The 21,840-nt window shown below is 44.3% G+C and overlaps 1 protein-coding gene across 2 annotated transcripts in view; it reads right to left on the bottom strand.

Moving 5' to 3' along the window:
• METTL24 (methyltransferase like 24) overlaps positions 1-12,963 on the bottom strand; it is a 76,633-nt gene extending 63,670 nt beyond the window's left edge. Inside the window, exon 1 of one of the 2 annotated variants that reach the window (XM_085217488.1) lies at positions 12,610-12,963. In XM_085217488.1, coding sequence (XP_085073614.1) covers positions 12,610-12,855 — 246 coding nt within the window. In that variant the 5' untranslated portion in view covers positions 12,856-12,963. The remainder of the gene's footprint in view (positions 1-12,609) is intronic. The other variant, XM_085217487.1, reaches the window with a different exon arrangement.
• Positions 12,964-21,840: the final 8,877 nt, after the last annotated feature.

Genomic DNA, 21,840 nt, shown 5'->3' with positions numbered 1-21,840 from the left:
ATTAATGTAGAAGTAGTTGGTTTAGCACAGGTTCAGTAAGCTACAATTTAAAATACAGGCTTCCAAAGTGACTGACTTACATTTAAGGTTGAGTGAATTTCTAGCACAGCTGCATTTCTAAAGTATTTTTTTTTAATTAGTATTTTCTATTTTTCTTTGCAGTTTGGCTTTCTTAAACCAGAGCTTTTCACCAAGGAAACCGTTCTATAGAAATCTCACCTGAAGCATGAGGCATCGTGAGTGCTGCAAGCAAGCACAGCTGGCATCTGATTCTGCAGCTACTGAAATTGACAATTTCCATTCCAACAGTGAAATTTTCAAGAACTGCAAGAGCTCCACAATGAACTGCAAAGAATTCATAAAGAAAAATCTTTCTAATTCCCTATTTCTATCTTCATTTCTTTTACACTTTTTGGAGTTTATCTAAAGCAGAGGCATCTCTGACAACACTACAGGCAGGCACACAGCTGTCTCAGTAGCCAGTCACAGAGGAATTGCTCTGTTCCCTGTTGGTACCAGCTGTGTGCTGTGCAACAAGATGACCACATAAAGAGTCCAACCCACAGACCGGCCCCAGCGCCATCAAACTGATGTGCATTATCCTGAGATTTGACCATGGAAAATCAAGCTGAGGAACAGAAGTCTTGTGCCACGATGAGCAAGCAATCTAATTAATAGAGGCAGGTTCTCCCCTGCAGCAAGGCCACTTATGAAATTAAATCCTGCTGATGGAAAATGGCAATGTGACAGAAGCGCTTTCTGCATTAATAAGGAGATGTCTTAAATTTAAATGAGGTTTTGACACAACTTGTGCGTGAAGAATTTTAATACCCAGAGGTGTTCGTGTGCCAGGTTGGGTGTGTTTTTTATTATACCAAAGAGGGATCCCCTACTACGCGCCTGGCTTTCCCTCACCTTCTGGGCACTATCCCCTCCTACAGGGTGCTGCTAACTCTGCTTGCTGGTGGCAGAGTCCACAGGCAGCTCTGAGTGTCACCCCATGGCTTGGCTTGACAGCCCACCTGCAGTGCTCACTTCCCAGGACTAAAGCTTGTACTCAAAGTACAACTTCTGTGTTCTGCAAATGCCCCAGGCCTGGCAAGGCCTTCATCTCCCATAGCATACCAAGGCAACGTATGCCCCAGGGTACAGCCCAACTCCATGCTCTCTCAGGCTCTGCTTTTAACTTTGGGCCTTTCCCACCAAAACAAGCACCTCATATGAAAAGCACATATCAAGGAAAGAAAGAAAAAAAGGAAAAAAAAAAGATGCTTGGCACCAACATTAAGTAATAGAATTTATACTGCTCGAAGAATTAGAACATGGCTTCAGGAAAGTAAAGAGGCCTTTCCAAAAGTAACAAGGCAGGGCTGGATGAATTGAGGACTGAGTGACTAATGGTTTGCTGAATTCAGCTTGAATCCCTGGCTTCAGCAGGACACAGGTGTTGGGAAGCAGCTTGCCAGCCCTCTGTAAACCTAATGGTAGACCCAGGCTCTGGCTGCACAACTGCAGGATGCAGGGAGCAGGCCCACAGCTGACAGAAAGCTTCCAGAGCACCAGCCGAAAAGTCATTTTGTAGGCACCCACAAATTCAAGAATTGCTGCATCTAATGTATTCCTTACATAGCATAGCAATTGGGACTTTGTTGTTATGGTGGGGGAAAAAAAAAAAAAAACAACAAACAACTAATAAATCAGGCAGCAGAATTCCAGCGTGGTAACTCATCTGATGGAGATGACACCAGGAGCTACAACAGCCTGAAATTTATGGAGGCAAATTCTCAAAACTGCTTAAGCAGCCTAATAGTTAATCAAGTGAATTATCTGCAGTGCCTATGTGCCAGCACTTAAGGATAAGGACAGCCAGGAACAGATACAGCAATCACTGGCCACTGCTTGTCATATTCAGACTTCTGCTAAGCAGAGTCAAGACTGGGGGTTTCAATCATATGCTTAACCGCTTTAAAGGAAGTTCTTTGGTTGAGAAAATATGAGAGGTGTCATAAACCATACAGCAGAGGAGAAGAAAAAAAAAGCTATTTTCCCTTAAGCTGGCTTCATCTCAATATTCAAAACACCGCCCACAACAAACAGACTTTATCAGTAAATATTCAGCCAGCCAGATAAGCTGAGTTTATTTTGTGCAAATTCCAGCATGACGTAAAGATTGGGATGTCTCTAGCAGCCTATGCACTGGCTTCAGCAGGCTTTGCCCGAGGCTAAGGACTGGCCAAAAAAAAAAAAAAAGTGATTTAAAGTAAAAATGCTTCCACAGGAATAAGAGTGTTTCACACTTGCACAGCTTTCTCCCTCTTCCAACTGGAGTGCAAATGTCTAAAAGGAAGTGATCCACTCACGTCCCAGCCTAAAGAGCAATTCAGAGCATCAGAAAATTCCTCCACCACCAGCCTGTGGTAGCAGTGGAAGATCAGTAGATCTGTATAGCTCTGAATGCAGCCCTCAATTTCAGTTATAAAATATGAGAGACACCACGGTCATAAGCAAAATATAGGACCCACTCCTACTGGTAGCAAGGATCTTCTGTGCCTAGGGAGAAGGAGAGGGAACTAGCTGGGATTGGACGTATGTATTACAATAAAGTAAGTAAACATTAATTCTTACAAGCAGGTAAACTAAAAGGTTGCAGGACTTCTGCAGGCATTTAGATTTCACAGCATAAAACCTTAGAAGAGGCAGACAGACAGATATGACAGGGACCTAAGAGCTTCTGTCCCCCAACAGACAACCTGTTCACTTGATCATACTGGGTTTTGCTGGGCAGCCAGGGAAGACTAACAGCCTAACTTCAATTCTGTCTTCAACAGCTTCTTATTTTATGCGTGTATTAGTTAATAGAACAAGATAATGGAGCTCACTAGTTTGAAATGCACACTAGCTTTAGATATTCTCTTGCTTGTTTTTAATGTGATTACAGTTCCAGACAACGGAGAGCAGTCTGCATAAAAGTCTTTCAAAGAAAGCAAGGCCACACATTGGGCAACCAGTTCTCTCTACCTACAAAAGGAATGAGAACAGGCTTACAGGTTGCTAAGGGTTTAAATTTAAGATTTCACATTTATTTCTCAATTTATAAGAAGGAAATCAAGCTTCTTTCAAAGCGCATAATTTTAAAATATTCTTTGTTCAAAATAAGTAGGCATAGACCCAGATGCTATAAACTCACAGAAGACGCGCTTGGGCAAATATGCACCATTCTTTTCAGCGAAGGACATTTTCCAATGTCTTATCACCAATTCTAAACACTACACAGACCATAGCACTAATCAGCTATGCAGTTTGAGCATGAACTCCTGATGTACCCAGAATTCCCATGGATTTCATAATGAATAACAATTACAAGATCAAACCGTTAATCAAGACATCTAACTAAGGAGAAACATATCAGCTCAGCAGCAGCCAATTGACACATAATTGCTTCTTGTTTAATTTTCTCAAAAGAGTGAAGGAAAATGAACAAGAGACTACTACTTTGCCCTATTCAAGATGAAACAAAGTTCACTGTCTTTGAAATTTCCAGTGCTGCAGAACATAAACGAGCAAAGTCCAAACTGAGACACATCAGAACTAACTTAGTTTATCATTTCTTTGTGGCTTTTTTTTTTTTTTTTTAGGTCTCTATCCACCACAAGTGCTGCTAACTCTGCAGGAAGCATCTCAACTGATTCTTATCATTTTAGGCCTTCAAGTGGCAAATAATATTTAAAATTACATGCTGTATCAGTAGACATTGCCATCTCCTCCCCCTAGCATTTCAAATACTGTCACTTTGTAAAATATGAAAGAGGATGCTAAATAAAGCTCACCAGCTTTCAAGCTCACGGTTAATTATTTGGCTTAGCAAGCCCTGACAAGAATGAAGAAGAGGGCTGGGAACAGACAGGGCCAGAAGGAGGTTAAAGCAGCAAGTGATCTGATGCTAAGATGTCTGTGTTCATGGCTATAACATAGTTTCAACTGCACCCATTTCCCAGCCACTTCTATCCCCACTAAGTCATCAACACATTCTTCTTTGCTTAATTTCTGTCTAGGTTAATTTTTCCCAGTCTGTCACAAAGCAAACAAAACAAAACAAAACAAAACAAAACAAAAAGCACATGTCTTTTTATCTCATCAAAATCCATCCTAAGAACATTGAGCATCCCTCATTTGAGGGATATCCCTAAGAGATATGTTGCCTAGCTAGCTCATCAAAGGCCCTATCTTGAGAAGCTCTGCAGGCTTTTTCATACCTCAAGAAGGGCAGAACGTTCCATTTCTTTAGTCAGCAGGAGCCACAAGATCAGTTCTAGAAACCATCCAGGATTTTGTCATTTCCAGATAGATTAACAGCAACACATCTAAAGCTGTACCTCAGATCTTGAGCCCATGAGAACATAATGAGCTTCAATAAAGCCAAGTGCAAGGTGCTGGACTTGGGCTGGAGCAATCCCAGGTATTTATACCAACTTGGGGAAGAAACTTTTGAGAGCAGCCCTGCAGAAAAGGACTTAGGGATCCTGGTGGACAAGAAGCTGGACATGAGCCAGCAGTGTGTGCTTGCAGCCCAGAAGGCCAACTGTGTTCTGGGCTGCATTAAAAAAGGGGTGGCCAGCAGGGAGAGGGAGGTGATTGTCCCCCTCTACTCAGCTCTTGTGAGGCCCCAGCTGGAGTACTGTGTCCAGACCTGGGGCCCCATGTACAGGAAGGACTTGGAGCTCTTAGAGTGGGTCCAGAGGAGGGCCATGAAGATGATCAGAGGGTTGGAGCACCTCTCCTGTGAGGAAAGGTTGAGGTAACTGGGCTTGTTTAGATTGGAGAAGAGAAGGCTCTGGGGAGACTTCATTGTGGCCTTCCAATATTTTGAAAGGAGCATATAAACTGGAGGGAGAACTACTGTTTACAATGGTAAATGGCCATAGGACAAAGGGGAATGGTTTTAAACTGAGACGGGAGGTTTAGGTTAAATATTAGGAGGAAGTTTTTCCACACAGAGGGTGGTGACACACCGGAACAGGTTGCCCAAGGAGGTTGTGGATGCCCCATCCCCAGAGGTATTCAAGGCCAGGCTGGATGTGGCACTGAGCAGCCTGGTCTGGTGGTTGAAGGGGGGTTGAAGCTAGATGATCATTGTGGTCCTTTTCAACCCAGGACATTGCATGAAATCTACCAGAAGGTGGAATCCAAAGCAAATGTGAGCAGCTCCCTTAGCTAACCAAGAGTTTGTTTAACCTTTCCTCAACAAGTATATAAAACAAGAGATTTTGCATCTAAATCTAAGGCAGATGGATCCTCCCAAGGGTCTCTCAGGTTTGGGTTTTGTATAAACAAGACAGCTCTCTCTGCTACCAAATTTCAAAGAGCACTGCAAAGCCACTTTCTTCCCATCTGCAGAACATATGGGGAAAAGAACAGTAATAAAAGAGACTTCTGTACACATGGTAGCAGTTGCTGGAACTACTACATTCATCATTACACAAAGACACAAGACAAGGTTTATTTATTGTATTTACAGATGTGTCATGGAGGACATAAATTATAGGAATAGTTCTTAAACATCAGAAAAAATAAAAACCCAACAGAAAAAAATATATATATATATCTCAAGATGCTCCTGCAGAGCCAGAGAGCTTTCAGGTCCAGGATTTGTGACCTGCACTCTGTGAGGTCAGCAGTCACCCATGGCCACCCCATCAACCCCAATGACAGGGTTTCTGAGCAAACATCAGCTGGAGCCCAAGCCAGCAGATCTGGTAGAAAGGCTGACAGAGACAGGACAGAAAGAGATCAGGTGAGAGGAATATACATGTCCATTTCATAGGAGCCAACATCTTCCATTCACAACTGCATAAGCAGCTGGAAATGTTGCAGTCATCTCCCGCTGTGGACATGGTATTATCACAAGAGTGAACTCAAAATCACAGCACCTGCTTGTGCCACCCAGGGCTTCAGTTGATTTGCACACAGTTTCCATTACACTCCAAAGTCTGTTTACTCAAACCAGGACAGCCTGTCACCCTGTCACTTCTGTATACAGGAACATAAACACCAACAACACCAGAGTGAGTAATGCAACGTAACAGGTTCCAGCACATACATACTTTACCACAATAAAAAATAGAAAATAAAAAATAAAAATCTACAAATCTTTATTTTTTCCCCCCTTTTTAGCTGTTCCAATGAATTGAACTGCATTTGATTTTAGATTTCCATTGACTGGAATGATGCTGGACAATGTTTCAACATACACAAAAGTACCTTGCTGTGTTTCTACCAGCTACAAAAACACTCAGGTTGGTTCAGTGACTCACATGCACTGCACACAGCTCTGGATTGCTGAGCAGCTCTCCAAGACAAACAGATTTCCAAGTTAACATTAGAACAAGGGATAAGAGAGGCACGCTGTAGGTGCCATGAAGCTTAGTGGTGGTTTGCACAGACTTATCATCTATGAGTTAAGACTTCTATCTAGGCTGCGCTGGGAGTGACAGCCATCACTGTCACCTACTGGTATCACTGGAACACAAGACAGCCCCAGGTCCTACACTTCATCACTTACATCAATGGAGGTTCAGTAGAGACGCTGAGCCCACCACTGACCCTCTTACATGGCTGAAAACTAGTGGGAGTCAATGAGGCCCTCACCATTGTGGTTTTCTAAGGCAGCAGGAAAAGGACAGCGTGGTCTACAACAGCCAAAGCTGTTGTAGGGTTTTACTCTTCACCACCTTTGGATTTTTCTGTACCACAGCCCCCATCACGGTCTGCTGAGCCTTGCTCTGGTTTCACAACAAACATCCACTAGCTGAACTTCAACCAGAACTGACCTGCAGTTCAGCAAAAGTGGCTTAAAAGAGACATGTAGCACGTGAGCACCCACCATGTCCAGCTCTGCTAATGGCCTGCCTGGGCAGATAATGTAGACATGAGTTGACAACACACTGTGAGGGATGAAACCCTCACAAGCTCCAGATTAAAGACTCTTCTCATTAGAAGGAAAAAAGAAAACAAAGAAAACCCAGCAGCTAAAGGTCAGCAACATATAGGAACAATCTTGAGACTTCCTGGAAGGTTTCTACTTGTCCCAGCTACCACTTTTCTGCCTCCTAGACAGCAGCCCAGATCAACAGTTTGAGCTAAGAACAGCAAGTGGGATTGAGTCAGTATTGTTTCCTTCCTACACTCGCTACCATGGTCACGATGGTTTCACTTTCTGCATTAGGCCCATACGTTATGCTTGGCTGAAGAAAAAACTGGAGCAACTGTCTGAACAGCCACTTCTGTAACAAGAAATCAGCAGGAGAAATTGCTACCTCCATCTTTGGGTTATGTCCTTAAACAGTGAAATTAATTTAAGTTAAAAAAAAAAAATCCATCTTTTCTGTGAAACAGCTATCTAGGAAAAGTCATTCTCTTTACAGAAGAAAGAAGATATTGAGTAAGTATTTGAAAGAAATCTGTATTGTTGGATATAATTAAATCTCATAAAGCTTTAATGACTTTCTGAAAGAAGAAATTCCCCAGCAGCTTCTCAAAAATTCATGGAGGGCAAATCTTCTAGACATGTAGGAATCGAGGTTATTCTTGTGATCCTCTACCTCACAAGTGACATCATGATCAGAAATAAAATGACCATCTCCTCTTTATGGCCTACTATAAACACACTTCATCTGCAGCTGAAAAAGCAGAAGCGTTGCTCTTTTCTGATGACTTTGGGAAGGATGTCCATGCTTGGCTACCTTGGGGGCCCTCAGTTGCCTCCACACAGCAGCAGCTGGCTGGCACTCCCAACATGTGTCAGCTGTTGAAAACTGTTATCAATAAAAATTTGTTATTTTCTTCCAAACACAATAACCTGTCCCAACTTGTGCCATTAGCCTCAACAGCTAACAAAAACCAAGGCTCTTGTAGCTGTTCCCCAGGCACTAATGGCCTGAAACTATAAACTGCTACTTCATGCTAATCTCTCAATCTGAGCAACTTCGAGTCAGTTTATCTTTGGTAAGAGATCTCCAGGCACTAGAGGAAAGAAGTTGTTGAGTAATGTTCCTTCCTCTGGGGCTACTCAATCAGCACAGGACAATTATTGTGGAGTCTGGTCTCTCTAGCGAGGGATTAAGCCAGAGCAATGACCACTTACGGTCTTAAAAGTCCCATTACCTCTTTTTATTATATTGACATTAGGCGGTTGTTCAGGCTAAATTCCAGTTTGGATAATCACATTCTGCTCTGCAATTGGGGAAGCAATCTGGCAGGCAGGTAAATGTGGAGATGACCTTAGGAGACTGACTCAGCTCTACCTCTGTGCTTTGCTGTACAACTAAAACCTTTGCTGTTATGTCTCGACAAACTTCACACTTTTTCTGTGAGCCTTTCTTTTGCTTACCCAGCTGGAAAGTTAAAATATTTTCCTAATATCTTGCCTGAAAATTAAAGCAGTTACTTCTTGTCCCACTTGCAGTGGGCCTACAGAACAATTGGTCATTATGCACTTCCAAAAAAAAAAAAAAAAAATTCCTCTTCAGTTGGACAAGTTTAAGTGCACGCCTCTTGTAACCTACCTTTTTTTTTTTCCTGTTTAAAGCAAGTCCTTGCTCTTTCAGGCTTTCCTTAGAGGTCCTTTCTGTACCCCTTCACATCTTTTCCTTCCCTTTGAGGTCATCAGTTTGGAGCAGTCCAGAACTAACAATGCTCCAAAGAATAAATAATATCCAGCTCTTCAGAATTACACTGCTTTTCTGCAACCAAATCATAGCTGTGATTCACATTCGTAGAAGCTAAGACATTAGTCACTCTCTGACAGACAAGACATTATTTGACTTTGGAATGAGTTTTCTCATTCTGAAGTTTCTCAGGTTTTCTTTAAGAGTTTTGGCACTTGCTCATCAAGATGCAGAGTAACTCTGTATTCAAGCAGCATCCAAAGTTGTATAGATTTTTAAAGTCAGCATGAAGACAATATACATACAAGTAGACCATGAAAACACCTAATACATTTGCTTTGTAGATGTATAGAATTCAAAATTACTCTTTACAGAAGCCCTACAAACCACCAAAAGCAGCATTACTACTTTCAAAGTAAAAATAAAATGTAGTTTTAAAGGAAAGTTTTAGCATTAATGTAGTGCTAAATCACATGAAGTCATTTTGAACCTGTCATATTAGTTACAATACATAAACATATAAACCACTTATTCCCCAACACTTTGCAGCTGCATTAAAGACATGACCATAGCAGTCATTACTGCAGAGAAGCAGTAGCCTCTGGGAAATAGTTCCTATCTAGAGGAAACAAACAAACAAACAAACAAAAAACAAAAAAAAAAAAAAGAAAAGCAAACCAACAGACAATAGCAAAAATGAATTAGCCTACATTTATGAAGAACAAAACTACAAATGCATACAATACCTATTGAAATATAATCTCACACAACTGTTCTGTCCTAGGTAATGATGCTTCGTGCTTCAAAATACATCATGATCCTAAATAAAACAAACATGCTCCCAGCAGCAAAACCTAACTCTCAGATTTCAGTCACTGAAGGCAAATATTTTTATATCCATAGATGTAAAAGAGCATCCAAAGCAACATCAGGTTCACTTGGGTATGTAGGTTCCGTATGCCCCATCTTTCAATAACTCCAAGAGACAAAGATTTACTGCTGATACTACAGCTTTAAAATTGAATCTAGTACTTTGCTTCTAGTCTCACAGAATGCACCATTTCAGAAAATACACCTATGGCTACAGCCCAGGGGTAGAAGCATTACACCAAGCCCATGTTCGGGGAACCCTGGACTGCAAAATCCAGCTAAACCTGGGCAGAACGCAAGAAGTCAAACTTCGGTTTTTATCAGAGACAGTCTCTGAGACTGCGAGCTTCAGCAAGTAGAACTACAGGAACCTAAAACATCTGCCCAGACTAAAATCTGATGGTTTTTGCTGTTTGCTTTTTGTATACAACTGCACTGCACCATGTAAAACTATTTTTTCTCCTCCTACACGGAAATAAATCTGTCCAAAAGTCAAGTAAATCCAACTTCTCCTAACCAGACTCATTGAAAAGCCCTCTTCCCCTCCTATTTCAAAACACAAGAGCCTACCATAACTTTTTATCGAAACCACTGTGATAAGAATTTGCTGTTATTTCAAATTCCAAATACAACATTTTATTACTTTTTTAATTATCATAGTCTGCAATAACATTTTAAAACTTCCCTCCCATACCTGCTGCACTACATGGATGCAGATCTCACCAATACCTACTGCACGAGCAGGTACATGTCAGAATTCTAACTGCTTACATATAGCTGAAGTTTTGCTATATATTCCGTGTGTTCCCATACCAACACTTAACACAAATAGATGCTTATAAAATGACTCTAAACTCTATCTCTTGATCATAGGACAAAGGGGAATGGTTTTAAACTGAGACAGAGGAGCCTTAGGTTAGGTATTAGGAGGAAGTTTTTCATGCAGAGGGTGGTGAGGCACTGGAACAGGTTACCCAAGGAGGTTGTGGATGCCCCATTCCTAGAGGCATTCAAGACCAGGCTGGATGTGGCTCTGGACAGCCTAATCTGATGGTTGGCATGGTATAAAGCATGTTTACACCAGCAATTTCTTGCAGACACAAGGACACAAAGTCCCATCCTTCCCATCCTGCCTGGGTATGGTTTTCCTCCCTTTTGGTGCTGTTCGCTTGACTACAGCTCTGCTTCAGAAAGCTTTAACATGATTCCAAGTAGTCAACAATAATTTCCCTACACGTCACTGCAATTTCTTTTACATGGCCAGAAAATAAAATATTCAACTAGACCTGTGGAAATATTCTATTCATCTGTCTTTTGTTTTATGCCAGTGATGTAAGTGGAAGCAGAGTTGTAATGAAATGGCACTGAGAAAACAGAGCAAAGCTGGCTCTCACTGATTTTTTTTTTTTTTTTTTTTTATTACTGCCACCCTGCTGGCTCACACATCACAATATATTCCAACAACAGCAACAAAACCACCAGTGGGGTGCTTTTTACTCCTGAAAGCCTCTGCAGACTTCAGAAATGGACTGACAGTGCTTTGCAAACAAACAGAAGACACAAAAGCATCTAAAAACTGTGGTGAAATGCAATCTCACTCTGGCACAGCTGAGCTGCCTGGCCCTTGCTCTCAGGGTTCCATCCCTCTTCCCCGGCCCAAATCTCTAGTCCTAGCCAGGTGTCTTTCTGCATGGCTGGAAGGGTGCTGATGCAAATGGCCACACGGTGAGCACTCTCATATTGCTCGTTCCCAACTTCGGATTTCCTCAAAAAAATAGTAATGTCGGTTTAGCGTATGCTTTACTTTGGTCTCCTGTGTTCAATGCCACACTTAGTGCATGCTTTCAAAAAACTACTTGAATTCACATGATTACAACTGTTTTTCATATGAACGCTGAAATTATTTCATAATTAAAAATCACAGAATGGCTCAGGATAGAACAGACCTCAAAGCCCACCCAGTCCCAGCCTGTGCTGTGGACAGGGCTGCCACCTCCCATCTCAGCTGCCCAGGACCCATCCAACCTGGCCTTGAGCACCTCCAGGGATAGGGCATCCACAGCTTCTCTGGAATTATAGTCGCTCAAAATCTGGACGTTGGGGAAATACAAAGTAACTCAGCCTCAAAATCAGAAGAACTGACACTGCAAGACCCAGGTGCCTCAACCAAGTGTCAACATCACAGCACACTGCAAGGCCAGCAGTCCTTACAGAATCACAGAATCATTATGGTTGGAAAAGACCACTAAGACCATCTAGTCCAACCATCAGCCCATTCCCCTATGCCTACTAACCAAATCCCTCAGTGCCACATCTCCACATTTCTCGAACGCCTCGAGGGATGGCGACTCCACCACCTCCCTGGGCAGCCTGTGCCACTGCCTCACCAGTCTCCTGGAGGAGAAATTTTTCCTAACATCCAACCTGAACCTCCTCTGGTGCAACTTGATGCCATTCCTTCTCAACCTATCGCTGCTACCCAGGAGAAGAGGCCGAGCCCCACTCACTGCAACCTCCTTTCAGAGAGCTGAAGAGCACGGTAAGGTCTCCCCAAGCCTCAAACAACGGCACCACACGACAATGCCTTCCTCGCTGCTGCCAGTGCTGGAGGAACGTGGCATTCAATCATTTCTGGTTCTGCCCCAGCTTTCCTGGAAGGTTTGGAAAGGGAACTTTCCTTTTCTAACACAGCCCCCCACGGAGGAAGAGGCAAAACAAGAGAAAAATCTGTATTCAAACCACCCCAGAGTTCACTCACCAACTCAGCTCTAAATGAGCTTCACTTTAACACCAGCACCACGCTTGGCCCATTCCATAGAAGCCTGCGGCTTTACTCTTGCTAAGGGAGCAGCTATTCACTCTGCTCAGGTCCCAGCTCTAGGTAAAAGCAGTGCGATTCCCACACGGCCGTTCCAGCTTCTCCAAGCACCAGCTCCACACAAAGCATCAGCCCCGACAGCAAGGCTGCCAAGAAAGCCCCACGACAAGGATCCCAATCCTCTCGTTCCTTCCAGAAACCAAGCGTCGCACCCGCGAGCTGGGGTTGCCCCAGGCCCCCCGCCCGTCCCTGCCCTACCTTCCTGCCCGGCCGGCCGCCCCGCCGCCCGCTCCGCACGTAGGTCACCCGCCGCCGCCCCGGGGCCGCCGCCGTGCCGCGGGACTGAGGGACCGCCCGCCCCGACGCCGCCACGGCGGGCAGCCGGGGTCTCTCCTCCGGGCACCACGAACGCCGCACGGCCAGCTGCAGGCAGAGAAGAAGCGCGGCCGAGAGCACGCAAAGACGGAAAGCCGCTCCCCGCCACAGGGGCCGCTCCTTGGGCATCGCGGCCCCGCCGCAGGGCTCATGCCGCCGGCGGGTCGGGCCCGCGGCCGGCCTGAAAAGTGGGGAAACCCCGCCCCGAGCGGGGCCGGCCGGGGAGGGGCCGCGCTGCCCCCCGCGCACGGTGGGCCGTCGGGGAAGGGGGCGGTGGCGGTGGCCACTGTGGCTCAGCGGGTGCGTGGGGCCGGGAGAGGGGCTGGCGGGCGGGCGGGCGGTAAGGCTGTGGGGCAGGTCGCAGGAGCAGGAGCGTGAAGAGCAAGGTTCGGAGAGTGGGAAGATCCCGAACTCACTTTAGAACTCTGTCAAAGTTTAAACCTTGAGAAATTGGGGCTTTGGGGAAAGCTTGAAGGAAGTGTATTCAAATAAATAGATCTGAGCAGAAGACGAGGCTTTCCTGCATCTAGTGACAAAGGTTTGCTTGCTGTTCTGCTGTGGTTGGGCAGAAAAGCTCCATCCCTGCATCCAGCCCCTCATAACTACCGAGCTCCATCTGCAGTGCTGGCCTTGCATAAGCCTCAAGGGAGGTTCAAGTTGGATATCAGGAAAAATTTGTTGTCTGAAAGAGTAGTCGGGCACTGGAATGGGCTGCCCGGGGGTGTGGGGGAGTCACTGTTTCTGTAGGTGTTCAGCACACATGCAGACGTTGTACTAAGAACATGATTTAGTGGGGAAATGTCGGTGGAAGGTGGATGATCCTGGAGGTCTTTTCCAACCTTGGTGATTCTACAGTTCTACGATTCCCCTCCCACAATGCTAGTTAATGCACTCTGGGAGGATGCTGCTGAAAGCCAGCCTGAGAAGAACACTTTGTTACTTTTACTCAGTGTTTTCTTCTTGCTTTTGTATTTTAACCAGCTATTGAATCTCTTGTTGCTCTCCCTCATCTCTTTTAAATGCAAGTCTGTCTATTAAGAACCAAATGGGGATTCCAGAAACAGAGATAAAGGGAGCATTGATAGAGAAGGATCTCAGGAAATATTGGAAACAACGGGAAACCTTATCTGGGCTAGCACAAGAATCAGTGGGGATTAAGGTGGTACCTTCATCAGTTGCACCTCTCCAGCATCTTCTCAGTTTTGACAAGTGAGTTATGAACTAATTTCTTCCCCCAGGAATCAGCTGCAAATACACCTGACTGTGAGCAATTCCTGTTAAGAAGAGAAGCAAATTAAAATTCCAGCATAATGTTTTCAGCTCCAGACTGGGGGAATGATCTCAGCCATTATGAGATGGTTTTTAGGAAATAGAGTGAAGCAAAGTTCCAGAACTTCTGCAAAATGCACACTTTTTGGGACAGACGGCAAATGGCCTCCCCTCCCTGTGGTCCCCCAACAAGAGGGGAGATTTGGATTGGATGTTAGGAGGTAAATTTTCGCTGGGAGGGTGTTGGAAGTCTGCCCAGGGGGGTTGTTCAAGGCCAGATCAGAGGCCCTGGGCGATCTGATCTAGTACCTGATTTAGTAGTTGGTGACCCTGCCCACAATTTTGAACTGGATGACCTTTGAGGTCCCTTCCAACCTAAAGCATTCTATGATTCTGTGCTTTATAACTGGAATCAAACATGAGTCCTGCACTTTACTTTCTGTATTACATAGCACAAATTGCTACAGCTCACTTCATTTCACCAGAAGAAGTCTTTAAATATATAACATTTCTCTGGAATTTACAAATTGTCCTAGCAACAGAGCAGTAAACTTCTGGAAGGGAGTGTAGCAGTAGTGGGAATTAATTGCTGCAGTCCTGTTTTTTGCTCAGAACTTAGATCTCATCTGGGATATTGTTGTGTAGCAGAATCTCTGCTGACACTGGTGAGTTCTCCATTATACACACAACAAACTTCAGCAGATCATGTCATAGTTCAAAGAGTCCTAAAGGTCCTTGTGAAGCAAGTAATCTATTGGGCTGACTACCACCACCAGCATCAGCATCAGTTGGTTGGGCTCATCCAAACGAGTCCAGGTGGGGTTCCTCTTGCTCCAGAGGACTTGGAGGCTGAAACCAGCTGCAGCCAGCTGAAGAAAAAGGTTGATTTTGTGCTGGGTTTAAGAAAACCTGAAAAGCAGAGAGCCACAGGGCTATGGATTTGTGAACATCATAGGAAAGGCAAGATAAAAACAAATTCCTTCAGCTTTCCCTTGCCAACTCCCTTGCAGCAGTCCTTAAATGCTGATCTCCCTTATGGCCGTTCTCAGCTCAAACCCTGTGCTTTCCACCACCCATCTTCAGCTCCCACCCATCCTCATGGCCTGCATCTGCCTTCTGGCTTGGCACAATGTCTGTCTGCCCAAATCTCCAGGCAGAGCTAAATCCAGACAGGAAAAGCACCACTGGGAATTCACTGGATTCTCCAAGGGCTGCTAATGGAAGTAAAACATTCCTCCTATAAAACATGTGAATGAATAAAAATGCTGTTTTCTGCTTGGCTTAACAGCTCCATTTGGCATGAGCCTTGTGCCAAAATCTACAGGACAGAGCGAAGGACGCTCTTTTTTCCTCTCCTCACTCCTACGCTCCTGGCTTGTACTGGAAATGCTGATTGTAGTCATTCACGCACAAGGTGACAGACCTTTGCAGGAGCTCTACTTAGAGCTCTGTACTCTGAATCCCACTTACAGCTTAGTGAGAGCATCTCTGTGCCAGAGTCACAGGCAGAAGCACTTTCTCCTCTCTCACAACAAAGAGCCAAACAACATGGCATGAATTTCAAACATGATGAAAGGAATATTTGATAACCAACGGTTCAAAAAGGGGATTTGAGATCAAGGCTTACCTATGAGCAACGCCCTGGGGCATCCTTTCCTGCAGGTATCAGTATCTGTGTGTGTCCCCATGTTCATGCTGAAGACAACCAGGAGGCTCTTCAGAGAGATTTCCTGCAGCTCTGCTGTCCCCAGCCCTTACCTTTGTTTACTCAAGTCTCTGCCTTGTGCTATCCATAATGAGACCATTGCCTCCAGCAATCAGTATTTCACTCCCAGAAAGTAACAACAGGGATTTTACCTTTTGCCCATTGCTAAATTGTGTAATCATTCTGAGCGAGCAAAAATGCTTTGCAACAGCAGCAAAGTCTGACAATCTCATCAAATAGATCCAGTCTACACATTGAAAGCATGTATTGCTGTTTTTTTTTTAAAAAGACATTCCAGTTCAGAGGAATCACGTAAAGATATCTCATATGCAGTTCACATGCTATTGCAGAAATATTTTTGTGATATTAGCTTGTTGTCTGCATTCCCCCTGTATCTATACTGCAATGCCAGTCAGTTGTCCGGCTTTGCTTAAAAATTACCCCAAATTCCTATTACGAACTCTTCAGTATGCTGTAAGGATTACAGTGGTGATACACTGGGTGCAGCTTTCTCTCTCCTTTTATTTGTTCATTTATTTATTTTGATACAATCAATTTTACAGGTATTTTTGCACTTCTGAGCTTGAGGATGAATATCTCTCATTTTAAAAATGTAATTTGGAAAAGGGATTAATCCATAATGGTCAGAATTCTGCAACACATCAGAGCTGGAGTAAAAATTATGGCTTTAAGAAGTTACATAAGCCTTTTTACGACATGCTTTTAATGGGCTTATACTATGTGCAAGTGCCAGAATATTTATACCGGGTGACAGTATACGTATATAGTGGTGACAGTGCTGGACATCATAGCCTGATGGTGAAGGGACTCCCATCTGCACACCCAGGGAAGATCTCTCCAAGACAGAAGGACTGCAAGGTGCAGCCCTGGGGCTGCTCAGCAGCAGAGAGCCAAGCAGCAGTTCCACAAACGAATTAAGAGTCATGACTGACATGCTGTGTGTTTTTTTCTGTCTGGCGATGTTGTTTGATACACTGGTGTGTGTCACTACCATTTATACCTCATTAAAGGCAATAGGATAAAATAGAAGCTGGAAGAGGCTGGTAGCGTCTCTGATGGATATGTTGGGTAAAAAGCAGTGAGGTTCTGCAGAGAGGAGGCGTGCAAAAATGTCCAGGCCAGTTTAAAAATACACATCCACCTTTCATAAAGGTCTCACCCACCCAGTAATATGTTGCATGTATCCAGGACACTAAATTCCGTATCACTGCCTTTATGTGTAACAAAAAGCTTGCACTTCTGAAATATAACCATGTGGTCAGCCAGACCTCCCCTCCTGTTGGCTGCATTTTATTTAAGTGGCTTATCAAAATCCTAGTGATGAGGAGATAAATGTCCTGGCCAGCATGCCACCAGCACAGCCAGGACCAGGAGGGGAGGATGAAAGCTTGTGCTGTTCCTGCAGGCTGGAAAAGCAGGCAGCCTGTCCTCAGTGCTATGTGGAGCAGCTATGTGTGCAGGGATATCACTGCTGGTTTGAAGAGAAATAACCTCCTTAGCCAATGGTTTGTATCTAGGTTAGGTATTACTGCAGGGGATGTATTTTTGGCAGGTGTTTGCCCACAGCACATTAATCTCCATCCTTTGTCATGGACACGGAAAGCAGAGGTCAGCCAGGTGCTTTGAAGGGATGCTGGGAAGGATGAGGTGAATTTGTGAAGATTTAATACCTCTGCAGGGTGACCCAGCTGGCACTATACAGGGAGAAAAATTTAACAGGGCTCCTACCTGCCCCACAAGACAGAGGAGGACCTGCTGCCCCAAGCCACATTGGGTTAATGGGAAGAAACCTCCTGGCTGCAGCCCGGGGCATCACAGCAGGCAGGGAGCAAACCCAGCACTGAAACCTGTAGTGCAGCAGCTGGAAAGGCAAATTTTCCTACAGCATCACAGTATGGCTTAAGTGGGATCAAACCTTAGAGTCCATCAGATCTGACCCTGCCTGAGCAGGGACACCTCCAGCAGGGTGCCCAGGCCCACATCCAAGCAGCTTCTGAAGATCCCACTGGAGGAGACCCCACAGCTCTGGGCAGCCTGTGCCTGTGCTCTGTCACCTGCACAGCACAGCAGCGCGGCCTGGTGCTCAGAGAGAGCCTCCTGTATTTCACTTTTTGCCTATAGCCTCCTATGAAATCAAGGGCTTCTTGCACAGTGCTTGTGCTGGGCTGCTCAGCCTTATAGCACTAAGACAAACAGCAGTAAGATTGCTCTCAGAAAGCCAGACAAGAACATTTTAGTGCATAATTATGTATGAGTTGCAAGGGAACTAAAAAAGAGGGAAAACATCTGTTCGCATAGAGTTTATTGCCATTCACTTAAGAGGCCCATTAAATGCCAGAAAAAAAAAGGTATTTATCCTTCTGTTTCAGGCAATTACCCCACTGCAAATCTCAATAGCAGTATTCTCTGTAATTATTGCTGGAATTCTGATGTTGTGCAGGCACACTCACAACACAGCCAAGAGACATAGCAGGCCTTGGGGGGATTCTCAAAAACAGAGTCATCAGTGCATCTCCCCAGCACCTCTCCTCTGTGAAGACGCGCGCTGCTCCTGGGAGCATGGGGCCTCCAGCACGTTCCCAAAGCTTGGCTCATTGCAGCACTGATGAGAAAGAGGAGGCGGAGTGATTGAGAGCTCTCCCCTGCCCTGTGCTGCAAGGTATCCCAGTTCTCTGTCTCTTCCCAGCCCTCAGATGCTTAAACCCCTTTCCTTCAAAAGTCAAGAGGAGCTTTTTCATTCCCATCACAACCTCAAAGTGGGAATTATTTTTTTTTTTCCTTATTCAGATTATTTATTTCAGAGATATAGCTCTTTCTCTTGTGCACGAGAAACCCAAACTTGCATTACTGAGGGAGACTAGTTGTCCCACTGCTCCACTCATCAGGCTGCAGGCCGCACAGGGAGGAGAGGCCCTGTCCCTTTGGAGTCCTGTCCTGCACTGCATGGTGAGGAAAGCAGGGACTCCTTCCTCGCCTCCATCCTCTCCTGAGGGCAAGCCTTTTTTCCCCGGCATTTGCTTTATCCAAACTGTCAGCTGGGGCAAAGACAGTGATTAACCCAGGAGTTCTGCCACAGCAGATAACCATTGTCCAGAACATGGCTGTGGCTGAGCTGGCAACAAGGATGTCTTTGTAGGACAAGGACAAGAGGACAGCATGTGATGCACGAAATAGTTTATGTGAAGCACATTTTCAGAAAGTTTCTTCCCACTTTCTTTTCACCTCAACCACTCCCTCTTCACACGGCTGAATTTTAGCTAACCCTCACTTTTCTTTCTCCAAAAAAACACCATCAACTTTGGCTTCTTTACTGAGAAAAACGGGCAGTTGAGGGGGAAATTCTCAGAAGCAAAAGAGACTATTTCTATTCAGCCATAAAACAATGACAGTTACTAGTACCTAAGCACCCAAATGTCACATGTGAGATAAAACGCCTGCTGGGAGCTGGCCAAGCTGCAGCCTCACAGGGATGGAGCCAGGGACTGTTTTGCTCCCACCACTTAAGGAACCAAGGATAGCTGGCTGCCCAAAGCAGTGGTTTCCCTGAAGTCTTTTCTGGGTCAAAAATCTCTGAGAGGTCCTGTAATAGCATTGGCTTGGTTTAGAATTATAATGTTATTTTTATTAACAGCTTCTGGTGTGCTGCTGCCTTCGCATTTCTGTTTCTGTTGCCCATTTTTGTAAGCTCTCCCATAAAATACAGAACATGATTATTATGCTCTGCAGCACACAGGTTGTCCAGGCCATCGGCACCTTACAGGTATGTGGGATCTTCACAGGCACAGGCACCCACACTTCCACTATCTGAGTTCAGCATCACTTCATTCAGGCATTGTTGTGAAGCTGGTGCTTTTGTCTCACAAACTGCTCGATCCAACATCACCCTCTGGTGGAATATAGGGAATAGAGCAGGATGGAATAAAACCATCGTGCAGCATACGCTATTTACAATGGCTATGAAAACAACATAAATCTCGATCTGGGACATGATTTTCCTTTTAATTACTACATTTAGTCCAAATAAAATTGAATGTATCACATCGAAGTTTTTTTCCAGCTGTATTCGACTTTAACAGAATTATAATGAATGATGAACACCAATTTTCCTGTATTTTTCAGAAATCTGGCAAATTTGTTTTAAATGTAGGCAAAAGCCTTTATCAATACACTATGTCTTTATGGCTTTGTTTTTGCAAAGAAAACCAACAAAACTCCCTCTTGCAGAAAACTATTATTTTGTGCTCAATTTCTAAAATCCATCACACAGCCCATCTGCTGTCTGCCTTCATAAGGATTGATAAAAAATGTCTCAAAACATAATTATTCCTTTCCTATGCCATAATTACATCTTTGAAGTTCATCATGAGCAATGACAGATTGGTTGCCATCTGCCAGAAGTGCTATTCAATGTCAATTAGAAAGTGTGGGTAGGAAGGCAATACTCAAGTGTGGTCCATTTAGCTTACATGTGGACAATTGGGTGCTTGGGAGCAGCACAAGGATGGCTCCCAGAGCCAGGCTGAAACTTAATTATCACTCCGAGGAGTTTCAGATGGGTGAGGGAAGGATCCTTTCCTAGGAGGGCAGGATGTTATGAGGCAAAAGTAGGAGACGTTGTGCCACACACTGAGTAAGCCCTGGGACTGATGTGAGTAAGGAAAGAAGTTCATGCTTTTCTACAGGTGACAGCTAAGTGACACTCTTTCATGGCTATTCATCACCATGGAAAGTCAAGGAGGCTTAATGACTTTCCACTATCAACCCATTTCCATATGTGAGTGTTTCCTTGACATGGCACTTCCAGATGAATATGATAGAGTTGATTCAACAGCACAGACAGATTTAGAATCAAAATGGAGTTTTGCAAATCGCTGGGATGACAGCTCATCTTCAGCTGGAGCTGAAGGGTTCATACCGGCCCCATTTTTGCTTCTACTTCTGGCAAGGACCTTGGCTGAGGAGCAGATGCTCAAGTGTGACTGATGAGATATCACCAGAGACTGACCCCAAAGACTGAACAAGCAAGGAAGAACTCATTCCAATGAACTTCAGATGGTCAGCTTTATATGTGGCAAGACCTTAGCAGAAGAAAGCCTCTCTACGAAAGAATAAGACAAAAAGGATTTCAAACTACAGACTGGGAGAAAGTGAGTGGACAGAGAGGAGCAGAGATTGATGGCACCTTGCAGGTGCCATTTTAACATCTTTATAACTACAATTAAGCAGGAAATGGCAAGGTACAACCCAGGCGAATAAAGCCCCTTTTAAAAGGGCATAGAAATTGAAGCAATTAGGCTGGATGCATGTGTGTTTCTGTTTGCCACAAGTCTAAAAATAAGATGTGAGACTAAAATGCTTGGTTTTTATATGTATATCGACCCAATAGAAACATCAGAGACTTTCCAGAAGAAATACAACTACTGACTCGTTGTAATACCCTGATAAAAATTAAGTGGGAAAGAACCAAAATAAATCCTGTTTAAATGAGGAAATGGAAAAGAACATGAACTCTGTAGCATTAAAAACAAACAGACAGAGAGACTAAAAAATATTTTGAAGAAATAATTTGCTAATGGACCAAAAGCTTTCTTTCACTCATCAGTGGCAGGGGCTCTGCCAGAGGGGCTGCTGGTCACCAGGTATGCAGCCAGCAAGTGGTCAGGGTATCAAAGGAGTCTGGGGGAAAACAAGCCCTAAGAGAACAGCTAAATAGATTACTGTATCTTCACTCAGCACACAAAAGCTTAGTGAAATTCCCACCGCAGAACCATTCGTTAAGGGGATAATGCAGAGAATCTGCCTTAGATTGAAGAGCCATTAGATGAGGTTTTAGAATAAACAGATGAAACAGATAGTAACAAATTCATGAGAAGCAGATGTTGCTCGCTCGGGGGGGGGGGAACACTAATGTGAGATTGCTGTGCTGTTAAGGGATGGTGCATAACCTTTTACTTAGAACAGCCAAAGAAAAGACAATGGCATGTGACACTGCTTGCCTTTATGTGCTGTGAGGGACTTGGAGAAATGCAGTAAGTCTGATACTCATAGCAAGCAAGTGGTAAAAACCATAGTAATAGAATAGTTCTGTGGCCTGTGTGGACTAAGGGAAGAATCAGCAG

The sequence above is a fragment of the Meleagris gallopavo genome, chromosome 2 (assembly GCF_905368555.1).
Source record: "Meleagris gallopavo chromosome 2, MGAL_WU_HG_1.1, whole genome shotgun sequence".
NCBI classification, from domain to species: domain Eukaryota; kingdom Metazoa; phylum Chordata; class Aves; order Galliformes; family Phasianidae; genus Meleagris; species Meleagris gallopavo.
The sequence above is the reverse complement of the archived record's forward strand: the minus strand, read 5'-3'. Positions and strand labels throughout refer to the sequence as shown.